The following is a 27,163-nucleotide window of genomic DNA, read 5'->3' on the forward strand; positions in this document are numbered from 1 at the left end:
TTATGGCAACATTTTATGGAACACAGATAATCATCAACTAGAAGGCTTTCATATGCCTGTTAAGGACAGTGAAGTTGGTAAAAGGTCACAGAATGAAAACTTAAAGATGGAAGAAAACTGGGAAAACAAACATGGAGTTAGCTTTGCTCACATCTATATCTACACAACCATTCTTCAGATGAAGAAACTGAGGCACAGGAAGGTAAGTGATTTGTCCAGCAAAACTAGCAGAGCCACCATTTTAATCCAGCTTTGTCTAAGAGACTGAGTTCTTAACTATTTATTATGCGTTCTCTGTGCCAGGCTGCTTGGGAATTTAGAGGAATCTGAAAAAAAAAAAAAGTGTGTGTGGAAGGGAATCTCCAGGATCTCAGAGTGGAAACTGAAGAAGAAGAAGAAGAAGAAAAAAAAAGGAATAGTTCTCATACAAGGTATAGTGAGGTTAAACATCACCAGGGACCCAGAGGCAAGGGGGCACAGCGTAACCAGGAAGGGCTGCCTGTAAGAGGTGAGGGCTAGGTGAGGTGTGTGCAGACCGAGATGGGCAGCAGGGTGGGAAGGGCATTTCCAACCAAGAGCGACCAGCCTGAGCAAAGCCTCAGGTCTAGACAAGTATATGAACATTAATAGGAACCAGAAAGGAAAAATAATTGAGCATCAAGTTGTATGATGTTAGATAGATGGATGATGCCTGGGGTCTGTCCTTCAAAAACTGACACTCAGCTAGGACAAAGGTATGGGTAAACTGTAGAAATAAATAATAGTCACCCTACACTATGCACTCTTCACATGCCAGATTCTCTACCTGTACTATACTGGTATCACCTATCACTCCTGTAGGGAGGACTAGGGCCAGGAGACACAATTCAGGAGGTTCAGCATCCAGGCCTAGCGCTCTAACCTGCACAGCTATGCTATTCTGCCTGCTTTGAATGCCCCCATCCCGCACCAGAGAAACAGACTGTCACACCCAGCCCCCTATGCAAGCCTAGGTGAGCTGCAGCCAGGGAGCATTTGAAATGCAAAGCTGATCACTTCTTTCCTTGCTTAAAAACAAATTCTTCAGACCCTGAATATAAAATCCTAATTCAGTTTGGCCTGCAGGGCCCTTTAAATTCTTGCTTCCTGCTCTGGCTGGTGTGGCTCAGTGGATTTTGAACGCCAGCCTGCAAACCAAAGGGTTGCTGGTTCAATTCCCAGTCAGGGCACATACCTGGGTTGCAGGCCAGGTCCCCAGTTTGGGGTGTGTGAGAGGCAACCACACATTGATGTTTCTTTCTCTCTCTTTCTCCCACTTTCTCCACTCTCTAAAAATAAGTGAAAAAAATCTTAAAAACAAAAAAGTTCTTACTTCCTCCTTCCCCTCACACCTCCAGCTTTAAGGCACTGTTTGGGATTCTGGATACAGCAACCATATCTTTTCTCTGTGGCGATGTCTGTCTGGAAAACTCATCTTCCTCCCAACCAAAATTTGTCCCTGACTCACTCATATTTATTTGGAGAGAGAGGCCCATGACTTTGATATTACCTCCTACAGAAAACCTTCCCTGACTGCCCCTCCATAGTCCAGCCAAATGCCCCTCTGCTCTGCTTCCATAGACCCCCTGTGCTCACTTTGTGCCAGGTACTGCGCTAAGGTCCCTTGAATTACTGAAGCAGTAACACATAGTGGTTAAATGTATAAGCTTTGAAGCCACACTTCTGGATTTGAATCCTGGCTTGATCACTTAAAGGGCTGTGAAATTTAGGCAAATGACATAACCTCTCCTCATCTGTGCCTCAGTTTCTTCATCTGTAAAATGGGGATAAGAATAATGTCTATCTCATAGGAGTGTTGTAATGACCAAATTAATACATGGGAAGGGCCCAGTATATAGTAAGTGCTTAATAAATGTTAGCTAATACCTAGTAGCCTGTTAAATCCTTGTAATAACTTCAATTCACAGGTGAGGCCCTAAGAGATGACTTGCCCATGATTACATAGGTAAGTAATAGACCAGGGACTTGAACTTCATGCCAAGGCCCATGCTGTACTGCCTCCCATTTAAGAACCCATCACACTGACTGTAATAGCTGTTTACTTGTCAGTCTCTCCCTCTGGGCTAGGTGTTCCATGAGGGTCACTGCTGTCTTGTCGCCCCAGCCCAATGACACATTTGAGACTCTAATTGAATGAATTAATGATGCTGTGCAGCTCAGACAAGTTATCCAGAGGATTGAGACAGTGGCCACAACACCCTGGCTTCCCGTGCAGCCTGTATGGAAATATGCCTCAGTGCCTTCTCCCAGGATCAGTCTGTTGGTGGAGAAATACTCACTGGTCCAGGAACTAGAGGTGCTCTTAGCTGGGAGAAACCACAGTAGAAGTAGGAGGCCGTATGCCCCAGAGAAGCTTTCCCTTAAGCAAGCCCTGTCCTTGGCTAGGAAGCCTCCCCCAGTCTTGCTCCAATGCGCCACCCCCCCCATCAGCAGCTGTCCCAATATTGAGGTACCCACCCACCACTCCCTGTTTCAAGGAAACTGAGCATCAGAGAGATCCTTAGTGGGTTCGGTACTAACATAAATATCACCAGCTGCTAGAGAGGATGACGTCAAATCCAGGGCTGGCCGGCTGTGGCCTTGGGGCAGTTCCCTGCACAGAGGCCTGATGTCCTGGGAATCACAGTGGGGGGAGGGGCAGTACTAGCTGGGAACTGCCATCTCAGTACCTGATGACATATTTGATGGTTCTATCCATTTTCAAGGACTCCATGACTTGGAATATTTTTCTTTCTAAACCCACTGAAGTCAGAAATTAAATAGTTTTTCCTTTTCTTGCTAATCCCTATCCAGAGCATCTGATCAGCATGAACTTGACAGGATGGCCTCTTGGAGTTGGCATTGCTCTACCTAAAGCAAAGTCTGTGTGGCTTTGAGGTGAAAAAATTGGGTTGAGTTCTAGAATGCCTGGGTCCACCACTTGCCTAAAGCTTTGTGATCTTAGGCAACTTCCTGCACATCTCAGAGTCTCAGTTTCCTTATATGAAAAGTGGGGAGAATGGTCTGTATCTCATAAGACCATGGTTGAGATTAATGTATTTTTAGTGAGTGTCTATCCTGTGTCAAGTGCTGGGGTCACACCAGTGAACAAAACATAGTTCATGAAGGAAGGCAGACAATAAACCAATAAATATTTAATATGTCAGATGGTGCTAAGTGTTATGAAGGTAGAGAAGGCACAGTAAGGAGGATAAAGTGTCAGGGTCAGGAGGAGTTATTTTACTTCAGGGTAGTCTAGGAAGGCCTTTCTGGTAATATGACTTCTGAGCAGACACCTGGTTGAAATAAGGAAGCAATTCATGGGGTTATCTGAGGGGAAACTTATCCAGAAAGAGAAGTGAGCATGTGTCAATGTCCTGAGGCAGCGAAGTGACTGGAATGTTCAATGAAAAGCAAGAAGGCCAAGGTAGCCAGAGTGAAATGGGCAAGGGGGCAGGTAGAAAGGATGACGTCAGAGAGGTAGTGGGGGGCAGTGTGTATAGGGCCTGGTAGCAGGTTTTTGCAGTTGTCCAGGTGAGAGATAACACCTTTGATTAAACTGGTAGCAGAAGGCAGTGAGAAATGGTTAAATTCTAGATGTCTGAAGGAAGAGCTGCCAGGATTTGTAGACAGATTGTAATGTGTGGGTGTGTATACGTGAGAGAGAGAAGAGAAGATTAGAGGAGAGAAAAGAGAAGAGAGAAAGAAAGTCAAAGATGACTCTGTAGGGTTTAACTTGAGGAATGGAGTGGCCATTTACTGAAGTGGGGAAGACAATTTGGGCGCAAAATAAGTGCTCAATAAATATTAGTTATTCTTTGTATCGGTGATTTTGGTTTCCTGTGTTTTCTAAACTCAGTGACCCAAGGCTTTGCAAATGTTGAGCATACCTGGCAATAGCACCACAGGCATGACGCCTGAGCAGGTGCTCTGTGCCCAGCACGCTAGACAGACTCTTTACTTAGCACTATCAACCCGCACGGCATAAGAAAGCCTTATGAGAAAATGGGCACTTGTTGAATTTTTAACACATTCCAGGCATGGAGCATTTTTCTTTTAATCCTGCCTCTACCACTTGTATGTAAGCTGCATGAGAGAGGACTTTTTTTCTTAGAGATTACTTTTTTAATTTATCGGGGTGACATTGCTTGATAAAATTATATAGGTTTCAAGTGTACAATTCTATAATACATCACCTGTATTGCATGTGTATTCACCACACAGAGTTAAATCTTCTGTTACCACATATTTGACCCCCTTACCCTCTTCTACCTCCTCCCGGTCCCCTTCTCCTCTGGTAACCACCATACCGTTGTCTGTGTCTATGAGTTCTTGGTTTGTTTGTTGTTTGTTCATTTGTTGCTTTTCATTTTATAGTCCACATGTGAGCAAAATCATATGGTTCTTGACTTTTCCCCTTAGCATGATGTTCTCAAAATCCATCCATGCTTTCACAAATGTCAGTATTTTATCCTTTGTATGTATGTACCACATCTCCTTTATTCAGTCATCTATCAAAAAATACTTCAGTTGTTTCCGTGTCTTGGCCACCATGAATAATGCCTCAGTGAATGTAGAGTGCATATATCCTTGCAAATAAATATTTTCATTTTGGGGGGGGTAGATACCCAGAAGAGGGACTGCTGGGTCATATAGTTACTCTATTCTTAATTTTCTGAGGAACCTCCATACTGTTTCCCATAGTGGCTGCCCCAGTTTACATTCCCACCAACGGTGAATGAGGGACCCTTTTTCTCCACAAACCTCACACGAGCGAGAGCTTAAAGCCCTTGTGTACTACTGCACATGCCTGGAACACAGTGGGAACATTAGTTAATATTTATCAAGTGAAAGTTCATTATTATAGATGGAGGTTGAACAACTTCCCAAGGTAAAGCTGAGTTTTAATAAATATTTCTTGGAAAATAAATATTTGTGAGATAAAAAGGAGTGTTACATTCCCATTTTAGAGAAGAGGAAACAGCAGGTGGCAGACGAGAGATCTGACTCAGGATTTCATGATGCCCGGGTTTGGACCCTTTCCATGGCCACAGTGTGGGACCTCACCTCATACACCCTCTGGCTGCGTTTGAAGCCTCATAGGGATTTGACGACCCTGATTACACCATAACATGCAAAAACCCAGGCTACTCAGAGAAAGATCTAACGCTCGATCAGATTGTGAAGCTCTAGCAATATGGTCCTAAATTTTTGTCTTCATAAAACGCGTGACCTTAAAATACTCGTTTTTATCTAACTTACCCAAGGTTACACAGACTGTAAGGGAAGAAAACAAGACGTGAACCCAGTCTTCCCACACCAGTGTCCCTGTTTGTTTCCCTACTCAGGGGTTCTTGACCTGGGGCACAAGGACTCTTTAGGAAATCTCCAGATGTACTTTATGGTACCTTCTTCACCCACATTGTCTGCTAAACAGTATGTCCTTAGGAGCAGGCGTGTTTGGGGGAGAAAGGGTTCCTAGCTTTCATTATATTCTTAAAGGTGCCTATGATCAAAAATTTTACTTTTACCATATGTATGTATTCTTAAACTTTTCAGATGAGTAGGAGGAAGAAAAAAGGAAGGAAGAAATGGAGGAGAGGCGGACGTCAATTTTTGTTTCCCGTTGGTATTCATCCATTCAGCAAATTTTGTTGAGCACCTGCTACGTTCCAGGCACCATTCCAGAGTCTGGGAATGCGGCAGTGGGGCAAACTCTTGGCATCAGAGTTTATATGCTATCAAGGAAGACAGGCAGAATAATAATGATGATGACGATTTTGTCAGGTGCCTTGAAAAAAAACGCAGGGTCAGAGGATGGGGAGGCGGGGACCGGCATTTTAAATAGGTGCTTGCTGCTGTCCACGGACTCCAACAAACGGAACAATCACGATTGCCAGCGTGCCCTCTGTAAGCCTTTCTTTTGCATTTAGCTTCACCAGGGTGGGGACGGTAGGGAGAGAGCAGTTGCACACAGGAGGTGCAGGACGCACGCTCCCTTCGGCTCCGAGGTTCCGAGTTTTTTGACAACTCGATCTGCGGGGAGGAGAGTGCGCAAACTCCTCGGGTTAAAAGGCACCGCCCAATAGCAACTTCCCTTGAGGTTGAAGTCCCGCCTCCACAACACCGCCTCCTGCTTCCGCTTCCGGTGTTGCGGAATTCCTCGTCAGAAATGGCAGGGGCGGCTGGTTCTTGGTTGCCTGGGCTGGTAGGTCGGTTCCGGCCACAGCTGGCGCGGCCTATGTCGAGTGGTGCCCACGGCGAGGAGGGCTCAGGTACTGGGGCTTTGGTCGGGGGAACGGGCCTCAGGCCAGCTGCAGCGAGGCGGCGCGGGACTGTGACCTTGACGACGCTAAGGGGGAGGCGGGGAGACCCGGGCAGGCCCCACCGCAGGCCTGAGCCGTCTTGCTCCTCTGCAGCTCGCATGTGGAAGGCCCTGACCTACTTCGTTGCGCTCCCCGGGGTGGGTGTGAGCATGCTGAACGTCTTTCTGAAGTCGCACCACGGAGAGCACGAGAGACCTGAGTTCGTTCCCTACTCGCATCTCCGCATCAGGTCCAAGGTACGTCCTCGCATTCTCTTGGAGTGTCCATTCTCCTTCCATTCCAAATGCTCTCGCCCAAGTTCTTAATTCTCTACAAGCGTGGATTCCGGGCGTGTACAATTTCTCATTTAATAATAACCAGTTTTTATTTCCTCCGGTTTTACGGAACGGAACCTGAGACTGGGGCGGGGGGTGTGGGCTGGGAATGTCTGTCACTTCTCAGTTTCTTCTTCCTAGTCGTACAAGTGCCCTTCAGTTTTCCTTTTTTGATTCATACCATCGTCTGCCTTCTGATACTGTTCTAAATCAGTTGTTGGTTGTATAAAACTTGGAGGTTTGGGAAACTGTCTTAGAGTGGCAAAGTCAAATGTGGTTCACCTTCCTAGGACCTAGGCACCTGGCAGCCTTTGGCTGTTGTAGTTACAATAACATTTGTTTTCCATTGTTTGCTGTATTCTTAACAAGAGCCTCTTCTGGTTCTTAATAACTATTACATCACTTAGTTCAGGTGGGACTGGCCTCATAGAAACTTAGGCTAGATTTTTTTTTTAATATATTTTTATTTTTAGAGAAGGGAGAGGGAGAAAGAGAGGGAGAGAAATGATGTGCGAGAGATGGATTGGCTGCCTCCAACCGAGGACCCGGCTCGCAACCCAGGCACGTGCCCTGACTGGGAATTGAACTGGCGACCTTTCAGTCCACAGGCTGGTGCTCAGTCCACTGAGTCACACCAGCCAGGGCATAGGCTAGATTATTAGACTCAGAAAAGAACTTGAGTCTTTGAACCCCACTCCCACCCTTGTATAGTAGCATTAGAAGCCATAAAGCAAGGTTTCTCAACCTCAGTACTCTTGACATTTGTAGCTGGATAATTCTTGTGGGGACAGGTTATTGTATTCCTTCAGTTGTAGCATGTGTAGCAGCATCCTTGATAGATGCCTATAGTATTCCACCCTGCTCCAGATACCTCCAGGTATTGACCAGTGTTCCTGGAGGGGCAAAATCATACTGAGTCGGAAACTATTGCCCAAGAACAATGCTTTTCAAAGGTAGCATGTGAGTATCTTCTCCCCAATATCCACCTCTGCCCTTCTCATACAGGTGAACTGAGAATTACACTTTTCATAAACACAGCACTGACATACCAGTTACCAGGGAGAGGCTTACGGAAACAAACTTTGAGTTTGCTTTTCCTATTATCTACTTTAAGGGCTCTCTTGGAAGTTGTAAGAGCTCCCTTAAATTATGGTAAGGCTGAAATATGCCAGTATTTTAAAAAACTAACTTCCATTTTGTTTTATGTGTTATCTGTCATATACCCTGTCTGTTTTAAGTGGTTCATGGCAGTGTTGTCTCTGAACTATTTTCTGGAATGTCCTAATTGACATCTTCACTCCACAGCCCTTTCCCTGGGGAGATGGTAACCATACTCTGTTTCATAATGCTCATGTGAATCCACTTCCAACCGGCTATGAAGATGAATAAAGAGAACCTGGACCACTACCCCGTGGGGACCACAGCACTGGTTGGGACCATTACTCTGCACACGGACCAGAAAAGTGTATGGGACCTTAAGCTGACCTTCTTTCCTACCACTGAATGATTGGAGTATACTAATCTTCCGTCTCTCTGCTAATATAATAGCAGGAGATGGCTTAAATAAATTAGATTGGTCATGAGCTCAGAGTTGCATTCTTTCGTGTTTTTCCCTTAGAAATTAGCATTAACATTTTTTGTTTCTGCAGTGAAGGTCTGTGGCTGCTGTTTAGTTTTCAAGTCCATTCATGTCTCTGAATAACAGGGCCTGTCCTAGGTTTCTTGTTCCTGGGTATATAAAGCAAAGGGAGTGGAGCTCAATTATCAAGATTGGGTCCTAACAGATGTTAAGTGGCCAGCAGTTTCATTTAAAAGAGGTGCCTGTGATTCTTGAGAGGAAGTGCTTCCTCTGTATCTCAGCTTTCTCCTATCCCAGTTGGTCAGCATTTGCTACAGAATACTCCCAACAGTCAGATCATTTTCTCACCTTGGAGGTCAGAAGGGTCAAATACAGTTGGCGAAATATCGGCAGTATCTTTGAAGTAGCTGAGATAGCTAGAGGATGAAGTCAAAATAGTGTGAGGAACAATAAAAGAAAATTATTCTCTTAAGTAGCAATTACAATGAAAGAACTTGGTTGGCTTGGAGCTGATTTTATTCTCAATGCTCAACCAGACAGTTTTGTGGTAAGACTCAAGAAACTATAAGGTTTTGGTATTAGCACATACAGAAAACTGATACTGCGCAAAAGCGAGACACATAGAAACATAGGGCGTGAAAACCATTTACAGTCAAGAAAAAAGAATCCCTGTTATTTTGGCCATGTTGTGATCTAACCACAGCCTGTGTTTCCCTGTAGAGCTGCTCTGCTTGTGGCCAGTCTGAGTTCAGGACAGATGTATTTATTTTCAGCTTGCTGTCTGGCCTCCCTCAGCTGGGTTCCAGATAATCTCTTATAATCCTTGTAGAATGGACCTTAAACAGTCACAATATAAATGCAGAATGTTTTGAAATGACATTAGGAATTGGTTACATTAAATATGAAATAGTAAAGAACAATTTAGGCTTTCTGTAAAATCAAGTTTCATACTATTGAATCAAATTAATCAAGATAAATAGTTGTGGGAGCTACAAGACATTCTAAAGTATGCCAGTGCTCACCTGCTCCTTTTTGTATCATCATATAAACATTTCAAGATATTTGTGTAGCCTACTGTTTAGAAGTCAGTGAGGTTTCTAATTGTTATGCCATACCACCTAGCTTAGATGAATGGTAACTTTCCTCACCTTTAAATTATAAAACAAAACTCCCCCCCAGTGTATATATGGGATATGTAACGGGGTAATAGCTATTTTATAAAGTGCACCAAGTTACAAGGGGCAAATAATGAAAGAAACTAAATGTTACAATTTATTTCATCTTTGTGATTACAAACAGTACAGGTCAGAGTGGGTAAACAAGGCAAATAAAGCAAACTTTCTCCTCCTGTTTAACCGGATACAGCATTTTGGCATTTTCATGATATACAGGTTGACTGAATTAATTCATTGACTTAAAGTTGGCAACGGCAAATCTTTGTAATTTAGGATTTTCTCCATAGCATACGTCAAGGATCTTAATGACTGAATTACACTAGGAGCTCTGAAATGGTGTTCAGGGGAACATTCTTGAAGCTTTCATGTCTTAATCTGAAATCTGACACCTCTTGTTAACACAAGGAACTGTTAAAGGCTTCCTCTTGGCTAACCCACTCCACCAGCAATCTTAACAGTTAAGTTACTATATAAAAATAAAAGTGCTCCCAAGCCATTGATTGAAACTGTTGTGCTGGGTTCCCTTTTCAGAGAATTAGCTCCCCAAGAGAAAAGAGGTCCTAACCAATTATTTCCATGAACAATGACCCCAGTACAGTATACGTAATGTCCTTTGAAGCATAACTCAAGAGGTCAGGCAACTACGGTCATCCTGACAAGTTTATCAGTATTTACATACAGGGTATATTTAAAGCTGATTCCAGATGAAGTATTGCAACCACAATCCCCCCAAAACCATTTTAGCACAGCGAGTTCCTGCAAGATGCCAGCGCAACTGAGAAATTATCCCAAAGTAAAAAGTAATGGTTCTTCATCTTACAAGTGAGAGGAAAACATCTAGGAGGGAAATCCCCCCCCTCCACAAATTCCTCATTAAATTGATGGCTATCTTCACAGCCTTCCTTAATTGACACAATCCAGAGTGCTCAATTTCCTGATTTGAGGAGTCCATTTTGAAGGTGACTGTCAAGGTCAAGAAGAGCTTTCAGGCTTTTCTCTACCATGGCCCATGAACTCCAGTCCTTCAATGGGAATCTCCTTCTCCTTTATTGCTTTCTGATGGGAGGAGAAAACATTGTAAAGGTCAATATAAAGCTTACTGGCTTTGAGCAAGCTTCACTTCCCGTATGCAAATACGATCAAGACAGCAACAACTGTAGGTAGGGACGGTAGGAGAGAAAACAGGCCCACGAAGGCATAACAAATAAAATTGTAATGCCTAACAGGTGAGAGAGAGCCTAACACTCAGCCTTGCCCCGGAACAACAGTGGAAAAGTGCACCACTGCAAAAATCAAGTTGCCTTGATTGTAGTGAACTTGGCTTAATCACTTCCTGTTTGTGGCGAGAGTGTTCCATTTTTCAAATACGAAGAACTATGTCTATTCTGCAAGTTTAAGATGAACACCAAGTGAACCAAAGAATGTTCTTATGCTCCTGAAAAGTAAAGCATTACAAAAAATTTAACTTTGTCATCGAGAGAGATACCAGGCAGCCTTGGTGGTGACGGCAGGAGAGAGAAGTGCCACTGGCCTCACTGACAAGGCTTTTCTCCACCCTCCCGGTCCCAACCCCCGCAAGATAGGGCGGCGTGAGGCCGGTGATACGGCCGAGAGCGCGGGGTCGGGGGTAGGGATGAGGGCTGTAGCTCACCTGAACACACTGCTGGTAGCGCTTGAAGAGCTCGGTGCACGGGTCCCCGGAGGTGTCCCCCTTGAGGAACTTCTCGGCAAACCAGCGATTAAAGCACTGGTCATACTCGCGCTTCATGTCAGTGCATCCCTCCCCTACGCTGTTCATGGCGGCGACAGTGGCGGCGCACACTGATGTCATCATTCTTAGGCCTGTCGCTCGGTTACGTAGCGCACGGTACGGGGGCCGAGTAGAGGAGGAATGTGGGCGCAGGCTGTGCGGCTGGTCCTTCGGGCCGGGGTGGTCCGGCGCCGGGGCTTCGCTTCCAAGGCAGATCCTCAGGTAAAGGCCGGGAGGTGGGGGGCATCTGCACGGGTGGGGAAGTAGATCGGGAGGCGAAGCAGGCCGCCTTCACCCGCCCCCCACCCCCAGGGAAGTGGGCGAATCACCGCCGAAGTGATCGAGCACCTGGAGCGGCTAGCGCTTGTGGACTTCGGCAGCCAAGAGGCCGTGGCACGGCTGGAGACAGCCATCGCCTTTGCCGACCGGCTCCGCGCAGTGGACACGGACGGGGTGGAGCCCATGGAGTCGGTACTGGAGGACAGGTAAACTCGCGGCTGCAGCCCCCGGCACAGTCTTGCCTGCGGCGCCTTTGCAGCCATTTGTGGCAGCGAGTAGTGTCTCGTTTCACAGAGGGAGAAAAACCCTTGGGGGAGATGCAGGAACTTGTCCATGACCACCCCGCGGGTCAGAGGCTTCACTCTTCTCCTTGTTCCTTATGTGTCCTATTGCCGTCGTTTGAATTCCTCAAGGCTCCCAGTGTAACTTGGAACAAACTTCCAAATGCTTATCATCATCCTCGAGGCTGTACTTCACATGCGGAGCCCCTGCCTTCCATTCGGACATACTACGTTTCTCAGTCCAGCCACATTAGCTTCATAACTCTCTCTCCAATATGCCAAGTCAGTTCCTCCTCTAGGATCTTTGCGCTCGCTATTCTTTCTTGGCAGGTCTTAGTTTATCTCCTGAAGGGCGTTTTCTGACCACTCCAAATCCCTTCTTCCCCTTTCTTAGCCTACTGGGTTTTCTTAAGATATTTTTCTTATTTTTGCTGATTTGTTGTGTCTCTTGTTATTAGAATGACTCAATGTCTGACTTGCTTACTGTTGGATTCCTGTCTCAAATTTTTATTTTTCAAAATTTTTAACGTACATATTTTCTGACCTGCTGGTTCCTTATGGAAAGATCTGTGAAAGTGCATCAAGATATGTGCTCAAAGTGTCCAGGGTATGCAAATCTGTTCATAGTAAAAAAACAAACAAAAACCCAGAAACAATCTAAATGTCCTTCATGGCTAAAACCATCATCTCATACAATACAGTGGACTATTCAGCAGTTGTTAAAAATAATGAAACAACTGTATATGCTGATATGGAAAGGTCACTAAGATTTTTTTTAAAAAAGACAGAGTTCAGAACATTGTGTACAGTGTTATTGATGCTTTATGTGTAATCTATTTTACATATTCTGGTGTATGCATTGTTTTCTTTTGTCCCCTGAAAAGGCATTCAAGAATCTGTTAACCGTTAGTTTCAAGGAAAATGGGAATACAGAGGGAAGTTTTAACTTTTCATTTTATACCAAGGGCCAAAATACACATGCTTAAGGGGCAGAGTAATAACTCAAGTAATGAAGTGTAGTGTAATGCAATAGGGAGGCGTGGGGTCTTTCACAAACTAGCTTGGCTAAAAAGGCACACCCTCTACCCACCTCTACCAATTAATTGTTGCCTAATCTTAATACATTTTTTCAAAGAAAATGCTCTTTTCTGAAAAGCAGACTTGTTTGGCACTGCAGCGTTTTAGTTAGGGTAGGTATGTAGCTCATAAAAATAGGAGTAATCTACAACTCTGTCCTAGACTTTGCCTGATGGAATTAAAAAAATAAACCAGTACAGGTGGGAACAACAAAGATTAGTGCCATTAATCAGCACCAATAGGGACAGCCAGACCTATCTGTAACCATAACCTTTGTGTAAATTGCTTGCTCACTACCTGTTCTTCTGACCTCGTCTTTCAATTCCTTCAAAGCTTTTCTCTATTTTGTATTTTGACACACAGCGTTTCAAAACAGAAATCTATGTCATTCTCCTACCCAAACCCTTTTTAGGTGGCTTTAGCATAAAGACAAAAGCTTCACCTCAGTAGGCAGGGCATGCATCATTTAACCTAGGCCCTGCCTACCTCTCTGAGACAATGTGGTCACTTTCAATTCCTCTAGCTCTCCATTCTTTTTTCATCTTTACGGCCCTTGCCTTTACCCACCCTCCTGTTTTTTGCCTTTTCTTTCTTCAGATTTCAACTGCCACCTCCTCAGGACCTGTGGCACTCTCATGATTTTCAATAATGCTGGAATTTAACATGTATTTCATACACCTATTTGAGTGATACTAGATTCTCAGCCTTTCTACTCCTGTTCATCCAGCTTCCAGGGAGCATGTTTGTTTTTGTTCATCACGTTCTCAGTATCTAGCACTGAGCACTGAGTAAATGTTTGTTGGCTGTTCTTTATTAACATTTTTGGGAAAGTAGGGAATAGAAACACAACCGGGAGTCAGAATTTCCCAAGTCATCTAGAGGGCAACTAAAGAAATGCAACTATTACTTAGAGAAGTGTTTGTGGAAAAGATGAAGAGGATTTGGGTCTGGTATCCCGAACAGTGACTTGGTATTCAGTGATATGCAATGTTGCCATAAATTTGGAAACCAGTTTGGTGTAATGATCCCGTTTTAGAGATGTGACATTGGTAGGACTTTCATATTTTGAACATACTGCCTACCATTTGGTTTGAACTAAAAAGCATTAGCATGCTATGTGCAAGGCACTAATATTTATACTGTATGCATTAGCTCAGTTATCACATACAACCCTGGAAGGGAAACCCTAGTATCTGTTTATAGATGAAGAAACCGAGGTTCACAAAAGTTATGTACGATGTCTCGAAGTTTCACAGGGTTTGGAACTCAGAGCCTCACTGCTTTAGATGTCATCTAAAGTCAATCCCTGGAAACGTAATCCTTTTTCATCTCAAATCCAGAGACTTGACTCCGATGATTGCAGCCGAATACTTCAATGCTTAAGATGTCCCTCAGAGCCTTATTTGAACCAAAAACTCCTAGTCAAAATGATTAGCATCAAACTAGAAAAAATAGGACAGAGGGAAAAGGCTCGTACATGATGGAAATAAGGTGGTGTCCAGAGAAATGACTCCAGGCAGCCTGATACCAGGGAAGGGCAGAAACTACAGCAGAGCTGTCTTGTCACCCCAAGGGCCAGCAGAGCCACATTTCTTTCCTCCATGCTGCTGTCCTACTTTACATTAAATTAAATGCTTTTTATTGTATTTGCATTTCCCACAGTTACTGGTTTAAATATCTGTCTCTGAGCTTTAAAGGGCAGGGGTTTCTAGTCCAAAGTTGAAGCCTTTCTCAATCAGGATTTTTCATCTGAACCAGAACACAGAAAGAACCAAGTGACACTTTTCAATTTTTCCAAGAACAGTAATCCTAGTAGCCCAGATACATAGTTGTCAACATGGGTGTCTGGCCTGGCTGGTGTGGTTCAATGGATTGAGTTGCTGGCCTGCGAACCAAAGGGTCACCAGTTCAATTCCGAGTCAGGGTATATGCCTGGGTCATGGGCCAGGTCCCCAGTTGGGGGTATGGGAGAGGCAGCCACACATCAATGGTCCTCTCCCTCTTTTCCCCTTTAAAAATGAATAAAAGAAAAAAATTTTAAAGGGTGTCCTACAGTTCCTGGGCTAAATTCTCTTGTACAACTAGTACTGAAAGAGACAAGGTGAGGGTAGACATTAAGTCAATGATTCACAGACACCTAGAGTTTATCATTTCATGTTTGGTGTTTTATGCATGATTCCGAGGTCAAGAAAAATTAAGCGACTTGCCAAGTGAAAGGTCTGCGAGGTGTGCCATTCTATCATAGACCCTGGGTTCAGTAGCCTTTAATGAAGATGTGTGATATTTCAAGGGATGAACTTTGTTTTTCTGGAAATGTCACACAGGAAACCTGATTACCAAATGAGTATATAAATCAGTTATTGGGTCAACTGTTGGGAAGCAGTAGCTTTTAATCTGTTGTCAGTAGGAGTCTTCATTAAAATCTGCAAGCGCCCAAGAACAGTTAGCATCCCTCTGGTCTGTAGGGACTAGGCAGGTTAAGTGTGATTATGGCAAGTTAAGTGCCAGTTATACTCTGAATGAGTAGTGGGGACTGAGGTGTACTTGGGTTGTATGGACTCTTCCTAGAAAGGAGCAGGTGCTAGTCAGCACCCACCTCTTACTGACATTATCATTATGTTTTTAACATCATTTTACTTAACCTTCCCAGCAACTCTGTGAAACATTCTACAAATAAGGAGGCTGATATGTGGAGAGGAAACGTAATTTGCACATGGCCCTTGTGGGTAGCTCCCTTGATTAGTGTTGTTCCAATACACCAAGGTTGTGGGTTCAATCCCCAGTCAGGGCACATAAAAGAATCAACCAATGAATGCATCAATAAATGGAAAAACAAATAGCTGTTTCTCCCCCACTCCGCTTCCTCTCTAAAATCAATTTTCAAAAAACTTTTAAATTTGCACACATGCCATATAAAGGTTGCTGTGGTAAAAACACCAATCACTGGGGTTTGAATTCAGCTGTATTCAGGAGCCCAAGCTCTTATCCATTTTGTTAAACTGCCCAACAGAAATATAAACTCCAGAAAGTCCAATGTTCGCCTTTATGGATATTTATTTTTGTTCTCCAAGTTTTCTTAAATAAACACATAATCCTTGTATGACTAACAAAAACACACTAGTGCAACCTTCACTTTTTTGGCAAGAAACTTAAGTCTGGAAAGATCACACTTGTTCAAGACCACACAGTTAAGGCAGTGCCAGATCCTGGAATGGACTCCAGCTGTCCACTTGTTACACTGTGAGTGTTCACTGTGTCTAGCCTTAGGCTGGGTGCCACAAAAACAGAACAACCCATCTAGTCCTTTCTTACAACTTAGCCTTCCAGGCAGCAGCCTTTGCCCAGATGTCCATGTCACATCATTGCGCCTTTGTCCCATTAGGGTTAGCCCCAGGTCTATGCCTGGCTCAAAGCAGAAATAGCTTGGCTGCTACCCTATCAGTGACTGAGCAGACTGCTCTTTTTTCAGCCCTCAGACCTGTCACACACTTCTAAACCTTGAAACAGTAAGAAAGCTGCTTAGCTATGTTCAACTCCTGTTTGGTTTCACTAGTTTGCCATCTGGATACTTTAATGGAGCCAGTAGGCCAGAATATGGGAGATTCCTGAACTATGTTTGTGGTGTCTTGCAAGGGGAGGCACTTTTTATCTCCACAAAGGTGGCTGCAGTAGGAGAAGCACTTGTCTTAGGAGCACCAGGGTCAGATCCCAGTTTTATCACTGAGGAGCCTGGACTCTTAAGTCACTTACAGCCACTCCTGAGCAAGTTACCTGCCAGTAAGTCCATTTCCCACCCTCCCAATCCAGCTATTTTTTGCCCATCCTTTAGCAGTGACACCACTTATGCTGGGTACTTTTCTTTACTGTCCCTCTACTCCCTCGGCAAGCTGCGCTTACCTGTTAAGATTTAACATACTGTTTAAGTTGCCTTTAATTACCAATCTCCACCAGAAGCAACTTACCCTTAGTAATTACACAAAAATATTTAAATATATCAATCCCAAGGAATAACCACTTACCACACTGGGTTTTTGGGAGAATCTATAAACTGTAGACTGTAATTTGATCTAATGTTGACCACAGATCCTCCACCTTTGAGCAGTGACCAGAACTCAAAGATATGCTGCTCCCTTGCTCTTCCACTCTTGACCCTCTCCACCCATGCCTTAGACGTTCTGCTCTCCAACAGGGTAACCTTAAGCTTCTGGTTTTGTAGATGTCTTTACTTGAGATCCGACAATGTGGTAGAAGGCAACTGTGCTGAAGAACTACTACAAAACTCTCGTCAAGTTGTGGAGGAGTATTTTGTGGCCCCCCCAGGTAAGTGTTTCCCAAAGTGGTTTAACAAAATTGTCCCACAGTAAACTAAGAACATGGTAGGAACTGTGAGGCCCAAATTTGCTATGTTAAAGTGCTCTGGAAAGTATAAACTGGGAATTAGGTGGAAGCGATCAAAAGGTGCAAACTTCCCATTATAAGTTAAGTCCTAGGGACGTGATGTACATGATGGCTATAATTTACAATACTGTATTGTATATTTGAAAGTTACTGAGAAATCTTAAAAGTTCTCACAAGAAAAACAATGTTATGTGAGATGATGGGTATTAAATATTACTGTGATAATTGGCACTATATACATATCAGATCATTATGTTTTACACCTTAAATTTATACAATGTTATATGTCAATTATATTTCAGTAAAACTGGAAATAATAAACATTTAACAACTTAAAAAGGATAAAGTGCATATAGGTGGGGCATTAATGTGGCAGTATAAGGATCATGCTCATCTCTAGGGGCCAGTTAATACCAAGAATGAACAAACAGAACTGGGGCAGGGAGGAGGGTGTACAGTAGCAAATCTGGAGTTCAACTTCTTCCTGAAGGGGCACCTGGCATTTTGTGTGGTACATCCCAAATTTTAAGTACTGGCAATTAATTCAACATTTAAAAGAATAAAAAACCATGCAAAGAGAACATACCTGCAAGCCAGATGCATCCTGTGAGCCATCAGTTTGCAACTTTAAACCTCACTGCAACTATTTTAAATGTAAACTTTAAAATAATTCTAGGCCAATAATAAAATCCAAAACCTCAGGTGGGTTAAATTGTTTTTATCTCCTCTGTAGGTAAGTGGGTTCCTCATATCTTCTGCACACTTCTAGATATTTGGGGATGGGACTAGCCTAAGCACTCAGGTAGATGCCTTCCAAGTGCCAACTTCAAGTTCAGGAGATCCCCTCAGAGGAGAATCTTTCTGAGCAGCCTCCAGAGACAAACATCAGCCCTCCACTCTAGCTCAGGGGTTACCTCTTTGATCAAGGCCAACCAGTTAAAGGAAAGCTCTGGTGGAAGCAAGGGTGGGAAGGAACACTAAAAAAAATTGTGAACTCTGCTCTTAACCATGCCTGATTCACTAAACCACCTCAGTTAACTGTGGAGAGAAATAAAATTTCATAATCTATCTCAGAGCCAGATGGCTGTCACTGTTTCAGCAGACATATCCATTGGTCACATGCTTTTTCGAAATGGAGCCTTGTGTCAGACTTTGCTTCTTAGAACAAAGTGAGTTCACAGTCTTCCTTCCACTCCTATATGCATAGAGAGCACTAATTAACCCATCTCCACTCCTTACTGAAAAGCGCATTAATTAGGTTCCACTTATAACTGTGATTCTTTCAGATACTCGTAGTGAGAAAAACAGGATAGTAGCTACTTATTTCCATGACAAACCAAGTAATAAGTCAGCTCAGTGGAGCCAGCTGGGCAGCAGGCTCAGCTATAACATTCTTTTTTGTTACTGTTTTCAAACAGGTAATATCTCTTTGCCAAAGCTGGATGAACAACAGCCCTTCTCACAGAGCTGAGTAGCTATCCCAGGAAGGGTATCCTGTGAACACATGGAAGCACGATAGTATTTTGTTATTATGAACACTAAAATGTCCACTTCCTTCAGTAACCTGAAAAAAATTGATAGTTAAGTATTTACTTTTTGGTAACTAACTCTTCTGAAGACAGAACTGGGAAAGAGCCAAAACAAGGCAATGAGTTCCTGACACTAATGGAAGTAAACGGTATCACTGATTTCTAAGGAAGTGTTCAATTTGGAAGACATCATCCCCTTTATGTCCTCCACAAAGACTGTGTACTCAACTGCACTTAAGTGAATTTTTCTACAATGTTAGGCATTGCATCTGATCACTATGTGACAACCTGAGCTGTCCTTTTTAATCGCTGTTTCTGTAGACCTGAACAACATTTTATCTTTATTGAACACACCTGAATTTGTTCCTGGGTCCCCACTTTGTTCCAAACAGAGGGCTAACTTTTTGCTAAAGTCTGAAGATTGCTCAAAGTAGACTACAACTTTGGAACTCCTGACCTAGAACCATCCACCATCCTACAGAGTGATTATATGCAAAAGGAGTATTAGCCACACCTACAGTTTCTCTTTCTGAAAAGAACTTATAAAAGTAGCCCTGGAATGGCTAACAGTACTTACTGTGTAATAAAAATTTGCTGAGGGTAGATCTTATGTTAAATGTTCTTACCACATATGGGATAGATATGTTTATGGCCTTGATGGTGGTGGTTTCATGTGAGTATACTTAACCCCAAACTCATTAAATTGTATACATTAAAGTTGTTTACATGTTAATCGTACGCCAATAAAATGGTTTTTGTTTTTTAAATATAGCCCTAAGCCTGGGACAAAGTAGACCCCTACCCCCATGATCACTGAATTGAGCAGAATCCAAGATAGTGTGTGTGTGTGGGTGGGTGGGTGTTTTTCACGTTTGTTTGCTTCTTTCTAAGTTCACATAGCTCACACAGAGAATGAACTGGTGGTTGGGGTGGGGGTGGTTTGGGGACTGGGTGAAAAGGTGAAGGGATTAATAAGTATTAATCGGTAGTTACAAAATAGGGGATGTAAAGTATAGCATAGAGAATAGTCAAGAATGTTGTAATAACTATGTATGGTACCAGATGGGTACTGGAAATACCAGGGGGAACACTTTGTAAAGTATGTGATTATTTAACCACTATGCTGCACACTCAAAACCAATGCAAAATAATACTGAAAGGAAATTGTAATTAAAAACCAAAAAAAAAAAAAGAAAGAAAGAAAGAAAACGCTGGTAGCAAGGATAAATGAGATAGATTTGGAAGTAAAAGTGATAGAACCAGAACTTAGAAATCTTTTCTTTTCTAACCAAACTGCCAAAGTTGACTTTGGCTAAGAATTTCCCAATGATCTTTATGCTGCCGTCCATTTATAAGTCTGTTTTTTCCTCTTACCATTCCCCGCCATATCTGCAATCCTCACCTTTTCTTTCTTTTTTTAAAGCAGCTTAACTTACAAGCTTGGTCTTGAACTGTAAGAGAACCCTGAACCTGCCCTTGGGATGGAAGTTCTCAAACCGCCATAGGAGCAACTAACTGTATCCCTAAATAAAGTTATCCACTCCTGCTCCTTACCAACTGGGTGTAAGTTGTCACTACAACTCAGTGATGTATATTTTTAAAAATCAATGTGCCTGTTTGGTGAAATCTATTAACTTAATCAAGGACGACCACACATGTCAATTACTAAATGTTTAAAATATATTTCTAAACAGAATGGGCCCACTCAGTCACAGTAACTGCTTATCTTCATAGCAGAGCAACCCACAAAGACACAGCACTGATTTTTTTCCCCCATAATCAGGGATGAAAATATACAAGTTGTTTCTGAACCAAAACCACAATTTCTGCAGTTGAAAATGTTTCACTGCTAATATGGTCCTGGTAGAAATTATGTAGTTTTATTTCCTTAAAAAAAAATTAAAAAAAAAAATTTCCTAAGACACTAAATCATCAATCTGGAATGTAAATTCTGAGCACAAAGCAGCTCAGGTCACCTAAAAAATAAAGAAAAAGTTCCCATCACCTGTTTCAGTAGGGCCTGAAAGGAGAGAAGTAGTGTGGGGAACCCCTGCTTTGGTACGGAGAGTCACGGCCTCTTGACCCAGACCGAGACCGTGAATAGCCATAGCTGGTACTTCTCTCTGGATAAACTCGGATGTAGGAAGTTTCACCCTGAAATTCAAACAAAAAGTAAAGGGGAAAATAAGACCCAGAATAATAAAGCACACCAACACCTAGCATAGCTGCTTAACAACAATAGGTAAGTACTGAGCACTGTTTGCCTGGCACAATGCTATCTCGTCAAGCCTTCACAATTCTATGAGGCAGGTACTCTTACTAGCCCATTTCAAGAATGCTGTCAGCTCTGAATGGTCTGGCTTGGTTGGGCAGTTTCACAATGTGAAAGGCCGCTGGTTCGATTCCCAGTCAGGGCACATGCCTAGTTTGCAGATTCGGCCACTGGTCAGGACATGTGCAAGTCAACTAACTGATCGATGTTTTACAATATCTGAATTACTGCCACTGACCCCTAGAATCTAAGAACTGTAAATGATCTCAGAGGTCAAAATATATACAGGGTAGGGTAAAAGTAGGTTTACAGTTGTTCGTATGGAAAATATAATTAAGAAATTATAAATCTGTGTTTTACATACTCAACTCTAAACCTACTCCGCCCCCCCCTGCCCCCCAGTTTAGTTCACTCCCCTGCCTTCTCATATGCATCTTTCTAAGGGCCTATGGAAGCAGTTAACCTGTATTCAGCATCTCCCAGGTGTCAGATGCTGGGCTAGATGCTCTAGCTATTTTCGTGATTTATTTTCCTGGCAAGCCTTATACGACAGTGCTATTATTGTGACTATTTTGCATATGGAGTAACCAGAGATGAGAGTAGCTCAGCTAAGCAGCAGGAGTCATGTTTAGGCTGGCCTTTCTCCAGGCCCTCTGCCTGCAGCCAACATTCTCAGACCTAAGGATGCTAAAATGAAATACTTCAGATGCTTACCCCCCAGGTGAAGTCACTAACTGGATTTACCCTGAGGCTCTGCTTTGCAGTGTACCTGACCAGGTGTTGTTTTGTTTCTGCTCCAAATGCAAGTCCTAGGGTTAGTCTGGGCAAAAGCCTTGTTAAGCCATACAGCCTCCAAACCATAAAATTAGGGAATTATATGAACCCTTAGAAAAAGAAATGGGCCTAGATATTCATATCTGCAGACATCCCTAAACCCCATAGCAAGTCAGGACAGGACAACCAGAAAAAAAACAATGTCCAGTTGGTGGTCCGGTATCTAGTCTCAATGGTACCAAAGGGATAGTCACTGTCCAAATCAGACCGAGATACCCAAAGCAGCAGCTGCCTTCTTGAAAGGAAGACATCAAGAACTAAACCCCACGGGTGAAGTGATCAACCACAATAACAAGGTGGTTCACGTTTCAAAAGGGATCCTGCACTACTTTGAGGAAGAAAAGTGAAGTCATAACTCAACCCCAATAGCAGTACCTAGAAGGGCTGAGATGATGAGGTTGGCATGCAAAGCCCAGACTAGACCCAGAGGAGGGACAGCCGTGATACTCGGGTTCACTGAGAGACACTGCCAGTTAGGAGAGGGATGCTATCACAATAGCTCACCACATTATGATAGACTGCAGAGTATTCTCTCCAGGTTAAACACTATGACTGCAGACTTCTCTCTGCTCTGACCTTGCAGGGCTTAGTCATGATTAATTCCTTGACTCTTTAGATCTTTAATGGTACTGTGAGGTCATCAAATGCCAAATGCATGGCCTGTTGCTATTTCTGCTAGGTCAGCTTCAGGTGCAATGGATTGTGTACAAGCTCTTCAATAGAAGGTGGGGACCCACCTCATGAGAGCGGAATTTGGTGTCATCCAGTTTACGCAGGGCATATTCCATGTCTTCTTTTCTGAGATACTCAACCATCCCCATTCCATCCTTCTGTACATCTGCATAACAGACGTCCCCAGCTTCTCGCATGTGATCCTTCAAGTCCTGCCAGCTTCCTGAGGGAGGAAGTCCTAGGCATGGAGAACATAAGAGAAGAGGCCACATCCTTCAGCTGTGTTAACTGCCCTGTTCAGAGCCAGCAATACCTAGGGTCCTCGAATCACAAATCTTGACAAGAACACAAAACCAGAGAAGAGCACTAAAGTATGTATAGTAAACCACCTTAAGAAACCAGTCCTAGGCTAATCTTCCAGAATAAGCCTTAACAACATAGCAAGAAGTCCATCTCATTACAGGTTTAGCATCACTTGAGAATTCATAACCTCTCTTTGTCCTTCATAATTAATACCAAACTCTCAAGATTTTGAGTTCTTTTTACCATATGAAATTTATCAGTACCAATGATTTCTTGCCTGACTAGGTTCCCAAGACATGGGAATTTGAAACCATCCAATGAAATAACCAAAGTATAGCAGAAGATAACAACAAAACAAAAATCTAAACTTTGTTTTTTTGCAGGTGTGGTTAACTGACAAACTAGACAAAGTACCTCTTAAAAGACCACCAATATTCTCCAATACAGTGGGGAGAGAGGTAAGGCTCAGATGCTAAAACTAGTCGGGAGTCATACGACCCTACCTGATGTCATGAAAGGGAAATGTGCTCCTGCTCTCACAGGCTGTGTCTACCGTTCACAGCTCAGGACTGCAGCCATTTCCTAATAGTTTTCTAAGCAGGATTTCAGAGCAGCATGGAGAGAAAAGAAAACACGTATGACATCCTGAAGGAGTGACTAGAGTTCTGGGGTTAAAAAAATTATGAAGGGTTACAAGAGAGGCAGATACTGACAGTAACACTCTTAAGCACCCGTGGGGGTGACTGTGATATTCACATCTAAAAAGGTGCCAGGCTCCTCAAGACATTTCACTCCACCAGGGCCCTAAAACACCCAATTGTGCGTTAAGTCCCCAGCTCTTTACCGGCGTGTTACTATTTCAGAAAATGCATGAAACACAGAGCTTATCACTTCATCACTTGTCGACACCAGACATTTTGTTCTATACTTTGTAATACAATCCCTAATTCACCGAGTTGTTTTTCTTTTTTTTACGCATGTTCAAAACCACAAAACCTGGCCTTTCCCAGGATCCAAGGTCGGTTAAGTTTTTAAATCTGGCTCCTGGAATGTCTTTTCTATCAAGGCCAATACCATGGAACATTCCAAAAGAAAACATCTTTAGAATTCCAGCTTGGGGCGGGGGGAGGGGTTTGCCATCTTTCCTTTCAACACTAGAAAACTCCTTTGTAAGAGGCAAGTTTATGTTATAACAAGGCCGCACTACCAGTGCAATTTCATCTGCAAAATACTACCTGCCTTACTGGCAAGACGGGGCAGGGCTTCAGACTGTCGCTGTGCATAGGCTACAGAAGAGAAAGCCCCACGTATGCCATGCACGGAACAACAGCTAACATTTGAAGGCCAGGCTGTACTAAGTATTTTACATTCATCATGTCCTTGGGTTTTTGAAATGAACATACCTGAAACAAGAACTCGGAAATCAGATCTTCTGGTAGGAGGCCCATTCCTCCCACCACGGGGCCACCCACCGCGACCTCCATAAGTTCTGGGGAACTCCACACGAAGCCGGCACTGGCCATAATCATAACCATTCCTTCCATATATGGCATCTTCAGCATCTCTGCAAAGAAAAGTTTGGCATTAGTGCTGCTCAGGAGGCTGAAAAACTTCCTATGAAGGGCATGAGTAACAAGTACCAAAGGAAAACCTAGAGAAAAAAAAACAAAACAAAACCAGAATCCTGATGCAATACTCCTTTGGTCTGAAGACCTTACATGATACTGGAATTTAACTTTATAGCTGTCACATATGGGGTTTTCTAGGTATGAAATGATAATGAATAAGTTAATAGTCTACTTATAGGAGTATTAATTTAGAAATAAAAAGGAATCAATTAACAGATGACTTATTTTGCCAATAAGTTTTTTCTCTAACTCTGGTGGGCAGTTTTCTCAAAATACATACCACACATTAGTCCTTCAATATTCTTCAACAAGGCCTAGTAACATCAAGTCTACAGAAGGAAAAACCTATTAAAAAGGAAGGCTCAGAACACATATGCAATTTAGTGTTCTGTGAGACTATAAGACTCTCAAGTGTATGGTTTGGAGAAGTTGTCAAAACCACTATCTGGGTACAATTTCACTGAAAAAGACAAAATTCCTTTTAGTCTTTCCTAGGGCTCTAGGAGACATAAAAACGCCAGTTGATTCTCCAGTATTGGATGTGAGAAAGAATGGCTTGGGTGGACAAGCAGAGCTGAAGGCACACTAATGAAGGCATCATTCGGTTGTCACAGGCATTCACTTATCAAGATTTTAGTCACAGGATTAAGAGCAAGGAGGAGGACCACATCCATTGGAACCCTGGCTGTATGCAGTGGGAGAGAGGCAGAGCTGCTAAGTTTAAAGCAGACTTGGAATATGAACTGACTTGAGTTCAAATCCTTCCTCTGCTCTTCACTAGTAGCTGTCTCTGGGTAAGTCAAGTTTTCCTATCTCTAAATGTAACTAACGTCTTTCTCACAAGGTTACCGCTAGGATTTAATAACGTAAATGTGTGCAGTGCTTTGATCGAAACGTGGCATCTAGTGATATCAAACTATAGCCTTTCTGTTATTAAAGAAATGAAGGAAGAGACGACAAATGCAGCATATTGTATGTTTGTATTCTAAAAGGGCAGAACAGGGGGTTCAAATCCTCCCCTGATCCCTTTTACCAGCTCTAAATCCTCAGTGTCCTCATCTGTAAAATGTGATTAACAATACCTACTTCGCAGGTTGAAAATGCTCAATAATACATAACATGGGACAAGACACATAGGGACTGCCCCAAACCCCCACTGGATCCGTAACTAATTTACAGAGGCGCAACCTTCTCCAGTTTGGGTGACAAAACGCCTAGTTCCATTTTCAACGCCTCGGGGTACTTCCTGCCTCCCCACCCTCAAACGCTGTCCTGGCCTCGGACCCCCAGACCAGAGAGACAAGACTCCTACAGGAGTCCTGACAGTGAAGCCTGCAGAGCACACACGGGGTCAAGCGTCCCCGGAGACAATGCAGGACAACAGAAATCGGGCTCCTATTTGCCCCGTGCTGAGTAGCCAGCACAGGGGGGAGGCTTCTGGAACCACGACCTGCCGCCGTTTTTCCCTCGTGTTTTCCACACCTGGCCAACAATGTTCGTAAAATCACAAAGACCCCTTTGAACGGGCTGCGGGATAGAGAGCTTCCAAATCCTTGGGTCCCTCGGCATTTACAGCGCCTCCCTCATTAGAGGAGAGGAATGAAATCAGAGACACCCCCCGCCCCCGCCCCTGGCCAGTTTTAGGAGTTTTTCCAAATCCCCGGTGCTTTCAGAAGGACGAGGCCCTGGCCCTGCGGGGCGGGGCGCGCGCTGACCGAGATCCGTTCCATCAGAGAACCCTTTACGGCTTCCGAAGGCATCCACGGCCCTGCAGTCTGCGTCTCCCTAGACGGCGAGTTCGAGTGGGGGCGAGCGGAGGGTAAACAGGGGGGGCGACCGGCCACTGCTGCTCTTCGCCGAGTCCCCTCCGGCTGATTCAAGGGCCAAGGTCCCCAAGGCCCTGGTTCGCTTCCCCTTCAAGGTGCCTCTCTCTAGCTGTGAGGAAGAGAATGGCCATCTGTACCATCCCTAAGGCCGCTTTAGGCGGGTTTGGTCCCCCCAAAGGCCCAGCTTTTGTGTTTTTAAGTAAACTAAAAAAAAAAAAATAGAGGAAGTGACGATGGTGCAAGGCACGGCCGGGAGACTATGGTAAGAGGAGGCCAGAGCCTCCACCCGGGGGCGCCGTGAGGGGGTCTGCGCTGAGGGGGGAGGGGAGCGCCTGGAGGAGAAGGGGGAGGAGGAGGAGGGGGAAGAGGAGGGGGGAAGACGGGGCCCAGGGTCGGCGGGCGGGTGAATGCAGCGGGGCCTCACCGGGGGTCCTCGAAACGCACGAAGGCAAAGGGCACGAGGCCGTGCCGGTTCTTGAGCTCGATTTCGCGGATACGGCCGTACTTGTAGAACAGGTCCTCCAAGTCCTTCTCGCGAACGTCTGTAGGAAGGTTCCCAACGTAGATGCGCCCGTCGCCCTCGCCGCCGCGCTCGTCCGTCCAGCCCGACATCCGCACCGCCCGACGCTGCGGGCCCGCCGCAGCCTACGTCGCCGCCGCTGGCCACCGCCTCCTCAGCCGGGGTTCCCCCGCAGCGTCCCCGCGGGCTCGGAGGTGCTTAACTGCACAGCATTGTGGGAACGCAGAGCGGAAGCGAAAGGGTTGGAGGAGGTGAAAGGAATTCTCTTAAAGGGGACGCGGCTGCGAGGGTTGCGCGTGCGCGCAGGCCGTTGGCATTTTCGTAAGTGCCAGCGAGCCTCCGGGCGCCAAAAGGGAGGTCGTGGAGTCCAGTTATTTGGATT

At 44.1% G+C, this 27,163-nt stretch overlaps 4 protein-coding genes across 4 annotated transcripts; 2 read left to right on the top strand and 2 right to left on the bottom strand.

Moving 5' to 3' along the window:
- Positions 1 to 6,175: 6,175 nt before the first annotated feature.
- On the top strand, positions 6,176 to 8,241 carry COX6A1 (cytochrome c oxidase subunit 6A1). The gene is made up of 3 exons (XM_090257610.1): positions 6,176 to 6,293; positions 6,438 to 6,580; positions 7,964 to 8,241. Exons 1-3 carry the CDS (start codon positions 6,191 to 6,193, stop codon positions 8,045 to 8,047), a joined length of 330 nt encoding a protein of 109 aa, XP_090113736.1. The 5' UTR covers positions 6,176 to 6,190; the 3' UTR covers positions 8,048 to 8,241.
- A 1,245-nt stretch (positions 8,242 to 9,486) lies between these two features.
- On the bottom strand, positions 9,487 to 11,450 carry TRIAP1 (TP53 regulated inhibitor of apoptosis 1). The gene is made up of 2 exons (XM_090257612.1): positions 11,064 to 11,450; positions 9,487 to 10,468 (listed from the first exon to the last, which is right to left on the bottom strand). The coding sequence occupies exons 1-2, from the start codon at positions 11,244 to 11,246 to the stop codon at positions 10,385 to 10,387; spliced, it is 267 nt and encodes an 88-aa protein (XP_090113738.1). The 5' UTR covers positions 11,247 to 11,450; the 3' UTR covers positions 9,487 to 10,384.
- Positions 11,262 to 19,459, top strand: GATC (glutamyl-tRNA amidotransferase subunit C). Its single transcript, XM_090257609.1, has 4 exons — positions 11,262 to 11,384; positions 11,475 to 11,647; positions 17,016 to 17,119; positions 18,616 to 19,459. Exons 1-4 carry the CDS (start codon positions 11,304 to 11,306, stop codon positions 18,666 to 18,668), a joined length of 411 nt encoding a protein of 136 aa, XP_090113735.1. The 5' UTR covers positions 11,262 to 11,303; the 3' UTR covers positions 18,669 to 19,459.
- A 925-nt stretch (positions 19,460 to 20,384) lies between these two features.
- On the bottom strand, positions 20,385 to 27,002 carry SRSF9 (serine and arginine rich splicing factor 9). Its single transcript, XM_090257606.1, has 4 exons — positions 26,686 to 27,002; positions 24,211 to 24,371; positions 22,570 to 22,742; positions 20,385 to 20,880 (listed from the first exon to the last, which is right to left on the bottom strand). The coding sequence occupies exons 1-4, from the start codon at positions 26,871 to 26,873 to the stop codon at positions 20,737 to 20,739; spliced, it is 666 nt and encodes a 221-aa protein (XP_090113732.1). The 5' UTR covers positions 26,874 to 27,002; the 3' UTR covers positions 20,385 to 20,736.
- Between the last annotated feature and the right edge of the window lie 161 nt (positions 27,003 to 27,163).

Source organism: Furipterus horrens, unplaced genomic scaffold (genome assembly GCF_987537825.1).
Source record: "Furipterus horrens unplaced genomic scaffold, mFurHor1.1.pri manual_scaffold_11, whole genome shotgun sequence".
NCBI lineage: Eukaryota > Metazoa > Chordata > Mammalia > Chiroptera > Furipteridae > Furipterus > Furipterus horrens.